Source organism: Rhinolophus sinicus, chromosome 15 (assembly GCF_057876585.1).
Source record: "Rhinolophus sinicus isolate RSI-liver-muscle chromosome 15, RSI-T2T, whole genome shotgun sequence".
NCBI lineage: Eukaryota > Metazoa > Chordata > Mammalia > Chiroptera > Rhinolophidae > Rhinolophus > Rhinolophus sinicus.
The window spans coordinates 85285003-85295483 of NC_142515.1; the positions used below are offsets into that span (position 1 = coordinate 85285003).

Below are 10481 nucleotides of genomic sequence, written 5' to 3' on the forward strand. Positions count from 1 at the left end.
GTTTACACAGTGGAGGCAACAAGCTGTGGGCCCCTGAGGAACCAGGGCACATACTGCCTTCTCCCTGAAGCACGTCTGCTGTGTCCCAGCCTGGACCTTCTCTGAGACCAGTCTCCCAAGAGGAAGGGGAGTCTGGCCCTGGCATTGAGCGCCGCCTCTGTTCCCGGAGGTCCCAGGGAGGCTGGCTGACCAGCCTCCCTTCTTCCCTCCCTCCCTCCCCTGATGTGCTCACACTGTGGCTTTCCCACGTCAGCACTCTGCTCACCTGTCCCCACAGCTCTGTAGCCAGGCCTCGGCCCACATCGGTACCACACTATCTCACCCCAATTCGCGTATCTGCTAGCCCTGGAGGGCTGGGAAGGAGTGCACGTCAGTTGGAGGCCACTGCTTGGCTACTTCACAGCAGTGGACCTGGGGCAAGTCCCTAACCTTCTCTGGGCCTCACTTTGCTCATCTGTCAAATGGATGTGATCATTTTGAACACCATGGTGGTTCCACGACAAAGGTTGGGGTGCAGACTCGTGAGTCACGTTAGTGGCCTCTGATCAGCAAATAAGGGGAGATGTTAGGCAAGAAGGTTTCTGCCGCTCTGCCCCCAATGCCCGGGTGTCATCCGTGGAGGGAGCTAGGGGTCAGGAGCTGGGCAGGAGGCTTTCCAGGCATGGTCCCTGTCAAGTAAAGTGGCAGGCCTGTGGGTGACCCCAGATTGTCTCTCTTCCCCGTGACCAGTCCCATCCCAGACAGATGCTAGCCCTGTCTCGTGGTCACCAGCCCTTCTGAATTCACCCTGTTTTCTCTTGGCTCTGCGTCCAAGGCAATTCCATCTCCTCCTCACTACCTTCTCTTTTCCTCTGCAGAAATGGCTCCAAAGTCAAAAAAGAAGGGGCACCCCGGGAGGGAGCAGAAGAAGGTATGTCGTCCCAGGGGAGGGGTGGCCACCTGCCTTTGTGGTCCTGGGAGGACCCCGGGGCTGGCTCAGGGGGTTCTGCCTGACTGATGTCAGCCTGTGTGTCTGTCTGTCTGCAGCACCATCATCACCACCACCAGCAGCTGCAGCAGGCCCCGGGCCCCGGGCCCCAGCAACCCCCACCGCCCCCGCCGCCCCAGCAGCAGCCGCCGCCCCCACCACCCCCACCCTCCATGCCACAGCAGGCTGCTCCTGCAATGAAATCCTCGCCCCCACCCTTCATCGCTGCCCAGGTCCCCGTCCTGGAGCCCCAGCTCCCAGGCAGCGTCTTCGACCCCATTGGTCACTTCACTCAACCCATCCTGCACCTGCCGCAGCCCGAGCTGCCCCCTCACCTGCCCCAGCCGCCTGAGCACAGCACTCCGCCTCATCTCAACCAGCACTCGGTGGTCTCTCCTCCAGGTGAGCTGCAGCTGTGGCCACCTAGGTGCGGGCAGGCCCCTTCCTGTCCTGGTCTCCCCACTCTGCGACTGGGCACTTGGAGCAACGCTTGGAACCCATCTTAGCGCTAGTTGTCACGGGATGTCAGCACCTTCCCGGGGCCGTTGTGGGAATTAAGACACCCCAGGATAGGCTTGGCCTAGAATCAGTGCTGTGATACAGAAGATACTGATTCAGTTCTGCTGGGCCAGGCATTGCGAGTAAAAATTATGTGACCCATCTGCAGCTCCCAGTCAGGGGTGGAGGGACATACAGTCATCCCAGACAGGGCGGTTGGGGGCAGGGTGAGTGTGAAGATGGGAGCAGTGGGAGGGAGGGCGGGCGAGAAAGCTGGACGGCTCAGCACAGGGCGGGGTGACTGGTAAAGGCCTCATCTGCAGACCTTCCTGGGACCTCCTTGTTCTGGAGTTACTGGGAGGCTGAGGAGAGAGTGCCGGCTGGAGGGAGGTGGGCAGGAGGTCAGCATAGAGTGAAGGGCCAGGCTGGGGCCTCAGAAGCCTCACTGTGCGCTGTTGTGTCCTTCCAGCTTTGCACAATGCTCTGCCCCAGCAGCCATCGCGGCCGAGCAATCGAGCCGCCGCCCTGCCCCCCAAGCCAGCCCGACCCCCAGCAGTATCGCCCGCCCTGGCCCAGCCCCCCCTGCTCCCACAGCCCCCCATGGCCCAGCCACCCCAAGTGCTGCTGCAGGAGGATGAGGAGCCGCCCACCCCGCCCCTCACCTCCATGCAGATGCAGCTCTATCTGCAACAGCTGCAGAAGGTGCAGCCCCCCACACCTCTACTCCCTTCCGTGAAGGTGCAGTCCCAGCCGCCACCCCCCCTGCCGCCCCCACCCCACCCCTCCGTGCAGCAGCAGCTACAGCAGCCGCCGCCGCCTCCGCCACCCCCCCAGCCGCAGCCACCCCCCCAGCCGCAGCACCAGCCACCTCCCCGGCCTGTGCACATGCAATCCATGCAGTTCCCCACCCACATCCAGCAGCCCCCGCCACCCCCAGGCCCACAGCCCCCCCACCCACCCCCGGGACAGCAGCCGCCCCCACCCCAGCCTGCGAAGCCTCAGCAAGTCATCCAGCACCACCCTTCACCCCGGCACCACAAGTCGGACCCCTACTCAACTGGTAAGTGGCCCCCCCCCAACTCCTGGGCTCCGGGGGAGCCTGGTACTGGGCCCAGGGTTTTATCTTGGAGCAGCCAGACAAGTCAGCTTGTGCTTCAGGCTGAGGCTGGAGAGAGGTGGCTGACGGGGCTTAGGTGTGTTTATTGTGTATCTGTCTTGCCTACAAACGGGGTGTCCGAGATGAAGGCCCCCACTGGCCCTCCTCTTGGAACTCACACAATCAAGAGTGTTACAGTGCATCGTGGTCTCTGCTAGGTGGGGAAACCAGGAGCCCAGGGAGGCAGTGGGTCTGCCTCTGGTGGTTGGAACAGGCTTCCCGGAGGAGATGACCAGACAAGCAGGAGCTAGTTTAACCAAATAGGGAGAGTGCGATCCCAGCAGAACCATGGGGCAGGCCTGGACATGAGCACCTGCAGGAACAGGGGCACAGCTCTCCCCACCATGAGGCCCCCCTGGTGGTGCCAGGACTGTCGGGGAGAATTGGGCTGAAGCTCAAAGGCTGCATCCCACCGTCCCTGGGAACCAGTCCCATCTCCTGCTGCCTGCTCCAGGCTGCCCTTTTCCCTGGACAACATGGGTCAGGCCACACCCTCTTGCCTTTCCTGGGCATTTGTTGTCTAAGCATCTGTAACGAAAACATCCTGGCTGGCCCTAGTAGTGGAATGTGGCAGTCGATGCTTCGTGGTGTGGTGACATGTGAAGGTTAGGGTTGAGGTCCCTGGACTTAGCAGTGTAGGCCAGCGGCCTGACGTGGGATGCAACAGTGCTGCCCACAGATTGAAAAACGAGGTCTTGACTTCATGTCGTGACTGCTCCTAAACCCAACAAAAGCTTCCAGGTGCCAAGTAGATTACTAGGCAGAGAACAGCTGTGCAGCTGTGCCTGTCCTCCTTGGGAAAGACGTGCTAGTTCTGGCAGCTGTGCAGCTCTGCCTGTTCTCACCCTTGAGCAAGGCTGGGTTTCTGATGGTGGGCAATGATAAACTGGTGAGGAGATGCCTTCAGAAAAACCAGCAGTGGGGGCTAGGCAGGTCCGCTCTGGCCACCTCTCCTGGAGTTCCCTCAGCCAGGGGTCGTCACAGGGAGCAGTGTGGGTTGGGGCTCAGCTGGGGGATTTGAGTCAAAGACCAAGTTGTTGGAGTCCGAAGGAGCTCAGCAGGCATTCCCGGGCACTGTGCCAGCTTGCAGGCGCCACCCCTGCACCATTGGGGTCCCCTCTAGATGCTGGTGAAGGAACCCACCAGCAGGCAAGCAGTTCCTACATGTCATAGGCCTGTGGGTCTGCTGTCACCCTGGACAGCCTCAGCAGGTGCTCTGAGGGCGCTCCCCAGGCAGGAGGCTATCACAGTCGTGTGCCTGCAGCTGGCTGACAGGCCTGGACCAAGGCCTCCTAGCACCCAGGCCAGCAGAACCAGCTACACAGTGCTGGGGGCCAAGAAGCAGGGATAGGCTGGTCCTTACCACCGTATCATCTCCGAACAGCTGTTCTGGATCTAGGAAGTGCAGGGGGGTCCGTTGTAGTCAGCTCCAGGCCCACTGAAATGGGCACCTCTTGCCCAGGAGCCCATGGACAGCCCGAGGGTGTCTGCTGGGAGGCGGCAGCTGGAAGCAGGCCTGGAGGTCCGTGGAAGGGCCAGCACGTCCTTCAGCACGAGGCAGGAGACAGGACCAGGAGCACATGCTCTGCAGAGAGGTGGCTCTCGTTTGTTGACAGTGGGGCTTGTGCCATGGGACAGCTGACCGAGATATGTCAGAGATTCAAACAGGAGGGTGTCTCCCTGCTGAGGTGGATAGAAGAGTTGAGGGCAGGACTCGGTGGCTCCGCCAGCTGCCCGGTCCTGAAGGGCCAGCCCACTGTTACCTAGGGCCATTTCCTCATCCATGAAGCTGAGGTGTCAGGCTCCAGTGATTAGCCAGGCCTTTCCCAGGGGTCAGTAGTAGGGGGCTTTCCAGGCTCCTGCCCTGTGCTGGGTGCTTGGACCCTGTGGCTGCCTGGGTCCCCTTAGCCATTGGTTGGATAAAGATGGGTGGGCTGGGTGGGCTGGCCTGCTTCCGACAAGAACCACGAGTCCAGGACCTAGTCTCCCAGCTCTGCTGTGGTGCAGGGCAGTTCCAGGCCCGAAGCAGGTGTCCAGGAAGGCAGGCTGAGCCACATGGGGACAGCCAGGAGCCAGGCTGCCTGTTCTGTTGGGGTTATTAACGTGCCTTGTGTTTAACCCAGGCCATACCGTAGAACCATCTGGAGAGCTTTTGAAAAGTACTCAGGCCTAGATCTCACCAGAAACCAAATGTATCAGGCTGCGCTGCTCCGATCTTCTGATGATTCTCACATGGGCATCAGACTCCCGGACAGTGCGTGGCTCCACTAAGCCGAGCTGCGTGCTGAGCTCAGGGATTGACTGCTCCGGCCCACAGGCCCCATGTGTCAGGGCTCCCCTTGGGTTGGGGGACTAAGCCAGCCCCGCTGACACGCTCCTTGTCCCCTCTCCTAGGTCACCTCCGTGAAGCCCCCTCCCCGCTTATGATACATTCCCCCCAGATGCAACAGTTCCAGAGCCTGACCCACCAGTCGCCGCCCCAGCAAAGTGTCCAGCCGAAGAAGCAGGTAAAGAGCAGGGCTGGGCCTCAACCCCCAGGGCCAGGCGTGGGCCGGGTTCAAAGCTGCCCACCCGCCTCACCGGCCGCCGTGCCTGTGCCGTCCCAGGAGCTGCGCGCAGCCTCCGTGGTCCAGTCCCAGCCCCAGCCCCTGGTGGTGGTGAAGGAGGAGAAGATCCACTCGCCCATCATCCGCAGCGAGCCCTTCAGCCCCTCACTGCGGCCGGAGCCCCCCAAGCACCCTGAGAGCATCAAGGCCCCCGTCCACCTGCCCCAGCGTGAGTGCCCCCTCCACCCCTAGCCAGGGCTGGACGTGAGCTTCCTGTGGGCCGGCCGGCCATGCCCGCCCAAATGGGGCACCCAGGCCCACAAGCTGTTTGTGTTCCAGGGCCTGAGATGAAAGGCGTGGATGTCGGGAGGCCTGTGATCCGACCCCCTGAGCAGAACGCACCCCCACCAGGGGCTTCGGACAAGGATAAACAGAAGCAGGAGCCGAAGACGCCAGTTGCACCTAAGAAGGTAGGGAGTGTGGGCCCACGGAGACTTCACCCCCATCCCGGGGAGCTGTCCGTATGGTGATGGGCCCCTCACCCACGGTGGTCTCTGCTTCACAGGACCTCAAAATCAAGAACATGGGCTCCTGGGCCAGCCTGGTGCAGAAGCACCCCACCACCCCATCCTCCACAGCCAAGTCTTCGAGCGACAGCTTCGAGCAGTTCCGCCGTGCAGCCCGGGAAAAGGAGGAGCGCGAGAAGGCCCTGAAGGCGCAGGCCGAGCACGCGGAGAAGGAGAAGGAGCGGCTACGGCAGGAGCGCATGAGGTGGGCGCGGGCTCCGCGGGCGGGGGCTCCTGGGGCGCCCTGGGCCCCCGGCTGACCCGGAGCCCTGCTCTGCCCAGGAGCCGCGAGGACGAGGACGCGCTGGAACAGGCCCGGCGAGCCCACGAGGAGGCGCGCCGGCGCCAAGAGCAGCAGCAGCAGCAGCAGCAGCGGCAGGAGCAGCAGCAACAGCAGCAGCAGCAACAGGCAGCCGCCGTGGCTGCTGCTGCCGCGGCCGCCGCCCCCCAGGCCCAGAGCTCCCAGCCCCAGTCCATGCTGGACCAGCAGCGGGAACTGGCCCGAAAGCGGGAGCAGGAGCGAAGGCGCCGGGAAGCGGTGAGTCAGGGGCCCTGTTGCGGACCCCTGGGCAGGGCTCCAACCCTGGAGGAGCTGCAAAAGGGGACCCTGAAACCAGAGGGGGGGGGCATCACTCACCAAGAGGTGGGACAGGCAGGGGCCCCAGCAGCTGGGTGCTCGGAACAGCACGTGCTTGTCCACACCTGCTGGCCTCTGGGCTCCAAGGTGGCTCAGGCCTAGTACTGGGCAGTTCCGGCTGTGGGCTCTGAGGGAGCAGCCGATACTCAAGGCGGGTGGCGAGAAGCAAGGGCAGGGCGCCTCGACTCACTCCCTGACTCCCACCTTCCTGTCCCCTCCAGATGGCAGCTACCATTGACATGAATTTCCAGAGTGACCTGTTGTCAATATTTGAAGAAAATCTTTTCTGAGAGCACCTAGGTGACTTCTGACTTTGATTTTCTGGCAAAACGTTGACTCTCCATAGTGTTAGGGGCGGCAGCGGAGGCGGTAGCAGCGGCCAGGACGAGTGTTCCAGGCCTGGCCCTCGTGCATGCTACGCCGGGGCGGGCCTGACGGGCAGCTGAGGACCGCAGAGCCCATCTGCCTTACAGCCAGCCGGACGTCCCGCCACCCGCCACCCTCACAGGACGTCAGCTCAGAGCACGTCTCGCCATGAGCAAGTGCCGGCCAGACCCAAGCCCGCGTCCCCGCGTGCGGGTAGAGGCCCTTCTCTCCGCCAAATGTCTACACAGTATACACAGGACATCGTTGCTGCCGCCACCGTGACTGGTTTTCTGTCCCCGAGAACATGACGTTTGTGACGTCCTGCCCACGGGGAATCCTTCCCCACACCCCAGCCTCCACCGCCTGCCCCCAGGAGACCAGGGCAGACTCGAGCGAGCTGGAGGCAGGCGAGGGCAGTAGCCCATCCCCTTGCTGGCACTGACTGCCTTGAACAGGTCCCACCCCGCCCCTGCCCCCACAAGCCTTTAACCGAGAGCCGCTCTCTGTAAGTGTTCGCTTGTGCAAAAGGGAATAGTGCCGTGGAGGTGTGTGTGTCCATGGCAATCCAGAGCGAAGTGACTGTCACACGCGTGTGGGCTGGCCTCTCCCGGCGAGTGAGGCCACCAACCAAAGTCAGTTCCTTCCCACCTGTGTTTCTGGTTTTGTTTTTTGTTTTGTTTTTCTATATATATTTTTTTTGTTGGATTCTATTTTATTTTTAATTCTCTCTTCTCCAAACACAATGGCACTGCTTATCTCCAAAATGGTGTGATCTTCTCATTGGGCGGTGGCTGCCACCGCGCTGTGGGTAGTGTGTGACCGTGGCTGTACTGTATAGTGAAACATAGTCGGCATATCTTTGAAGTTTGTTGGTGACTCCACCAAACTGGTGTTAAAAAAACTCAAAAAAACCCACACAAAAAAAACAAAACACAAAATACACAAAAAAACTGCTTATATTTTACTCAGTTTCAAACTTTGTTAGTCTATTTTTTAATTATAAAACCAGAAAGCTACATTTTCTCTCCCCCACCCCAATTCGTTGGCTTTTTCTTTTTTTAACGTCCAATCTGAGTTGTTTTTCAAGGAAGGGGCCAGGGGATGAGGCGGGTGCTTGGGGTCCCTGCTCGGTGCCCATCCGCCCAGCCAGCAGCCCCTTCCTCTCCCCCCCCCCTTTTTTTTTTAATTTTATAATTGGAGCCCTTGGTGAGGTTACGCGTGCCATGAGAACCCACTCTACACCACAACGCTGGTGCCTCCGTGTTGGCCAAACTCTGGAGTCAGTGACTGGTTTGACTTTCATACGGTGAATATGCATTTCGTCTGTACTGATCATGGAATAAACACATCTCTCTTTTTTAATGCTGGTGTCTCCCTGATATTTCTTTGTGAACCACCTGTTGCCTAGGCTAGGCCCAGGGGTCCCCGGGCCCCAGACCGCATCTGTACAGGAACTCCTGCCAGGGGCCACCTAGCCCCTGTCCCTTGGTCTGTCCATGCCATCCCAAGCTGAAGCTGTGACAGGGAGCCCAGGTGCCTGTTTTTCCCTCCTAGGCAGGTGACATGCTCCAGCAGAACCTGGCCAGACTCCAGACAGTATTCTCCTTCACACTCTTCCATCTTTGTCCCCTACTTACCAGGTGACGTAGGCCACTTCTCTCTCCCACCTTGCCTGCCTCTACCTACTTTCATTTAAGCTCAGGGTTAACCAGATATTCTTAGATAAGTGTACATTCCCTCCCCTCCCCAACTCGGATCCTCACCCCCCACGCACGCAGACGCACACACACATTCCTGCCCGAGAGAGCCCACCAGGTGGCTTCCATGCCACCCTGCCTCTGTGCCCACCCCAAAGCACCCTAGGATGTAAAAACCTGTCATTTACATGTATGCAGAGATACAAACTGAAACATTTCTAGCACTGTTTATTAACCCATATCCCCCTTTCTTTTTCAACAAGAAAGGTACCGTGTATTGTCTTGTGTTTGGGATCTGCCAAACCTGGCTAGGGTGCAGTTTAGGCATCCAGCCAGAGCTCCCCTCCCCCGCACCCCAGCCCCTGCCACCCCTCTACACACACAGGCACTTCCTCATAAACCACTGTGCTGGTTAAAGTGTGACTTAAATTTTGGTTCTATGGTGTTTCCTCCATCTTCTCCCACCCCCTCGTTTTTGTTCTGTGTGTTCCAAAACTTCCCCAGACCAGGTCCGACTGTTTAGCTGGAGAAATGGTTTTGTCTGCACCTTCCTTCTACAGAGTGAACTCTGCCATGGCCCTCTCCACACCTCCCTCATAGGTGTTTCTCTAACTGGGTTGTAATTAGAACTTGGATCTATTTAATTTCTCTGGCCATTTCCCAGTCCCTTCCACAGTACTAGAACTCTTAGTCCTATACAAGAGTGAGAGGTGTGTACAAGCCCCCCAATGTACTGTATGCACGGATCGCTTGGCCAATAATTAATGTCAGTGAATCTGAGACTTGTATTAAACACTTTAGACATTTGTAGAGGGGAATTCGTAGACTTTTCACTTATATACTAAAGGGTTTTTTTTTTGTGCAGTTCTCATTGCAAAAATAAACATTTGTACTGAATATAAAAATTACCATCTTGTGACTACTGCTGTCTTTGTTTGACGGTAGAGCTGGGGGGTGGGGGAGTCAGTGTTGTGTAGCAGAGGAAAGGAGGTTCCCAGGCGTCCAAGAGCCATGCATCCAGGTTAGAGAACTCAGGGTCATCAAGTGGTCAGAGAATTGATTTGATGGAAAGTGGAAAAGAAACCAAAGCTATGACAGGCTAATCACACAAGAAAAAGATAGTAAGTGCAGGGAGAACACACGTTTGTACAATACAGGCAGTGTAATCACAGACGACTACTGGACAGTTCATTGTTTACGAGGCAGAACCACATAACCACTATTCTCCTTTAAGTAGCAACCCACAGACTTTCTAAGTATGATCCCAGGACAGTATAATGTTCAGTAGCGTTCACAACACAAAGTAAACAGTGGAAGGTGAAAGGGAGGGTGGGAGGTGACAAAAGGATTAGTGGAGTGTTTCATGTTAGAGGAACCAACAAAAACTACAGATGGAAACAGCATGTCCAGTGGTGGTGACATGACCCAGTCAGTGGATAATGCCCCAAATTGGTAATGAAGAAATAGGCACATAAGCACATTTAGAGATACCTAGGTAACGACCAGCAGAAAGCTAAAAGCGGTTCCCATGGCAGCCACCAGGTGGAAGGAGAGGTGAAGCTCAGGAGTGCTGCCTTTCCCTGTTTAGCCAGATGTATGCCTTCAGGCAAATGACTAATCCCCGAATTGCAGGTTCGCGATCTGTAATACACGAATGTGATAATAGCACCTACTCTTAACAGGATTGTTATAATGGTTAAATGAGTGACCCGAAAATGTTCAAGATCTTAGGGGAAGGTTGCAAAACAGGAGGAAGAAGCCTCTCACCCGGCCCTGGTCCCCTTCCTGTTTCGGCCACAGCCCCAGTGACTCAACAGGTTCAGTCCTCCTAGGAGTCAGTCTCCCCGCCACAACTGGCAGCCACTGGTAGAGCCCAGGCCTCAACACCTGCGGATTGTCTCCCGGGCGGGAGGTGTCGCCAGCACGTCAATGACAGCCACTGTCCAATCATAGCTCTGCAGGGGCGGGCCTACAGGCCAGCTGGGCCAACTGGAAGCTGGCGCCGGGTCGAGGCCTTAGGATCCGCCGTTGAAAACAAGGCTAGGTGA

The 10481-nt window shown here is 58.2% G+C and overlaps 1 protein-coding gene across 6 annotated transcripts in view; it reads left to right on the forward strand.

Moving 5' to 3' along the window:
• Window positions 1-8098, forward strand: part of BRD4 (bromodomain containing 4) — a 76943-nt gene extending 68845 nt beyond the window's left edge. For 4 of the 6 annotated variants that reach the window (XM_074338025.2, XM_074338022.2, XM_074338026.2 and 1 more), the window contains 8 exons: window positions 858-910; window positions 1027-1369; window positions 1935-2525; window positions 5016-5396; window positions 5507-5637; window positions 5733-5938; window positions 6016-6271; window positions 6592-8098. In XM_074338025.2, coding sequence (XP_074194126.2) covers window positions 858-910; window positions 1027-1369; window positions 1935-2525; window positions 5016-5396; window positions 5507-5637; window positions 5733-5938; window positions 6016-6271; window positions 6592-6660 — 2030 coding nt within the window. In that variant the 3' untranslated portion in view covers window positions 6661-8098. The remainder of the gene's footprint in view (window positions 1-857; window positions 911-1026; window positions 1370-1934; window positions 2526-5015; window positions 5397-5506; window positions 5638-5732; window positions 5939-6015; window positions 6272-6591) is intronic. The other 2 variants (XM_088792410.1, XM_088792411.1) reach the window with 2 other exon arrangements.
• Window positions 8099-10481: the final 2383 nt, after the last annotated feature.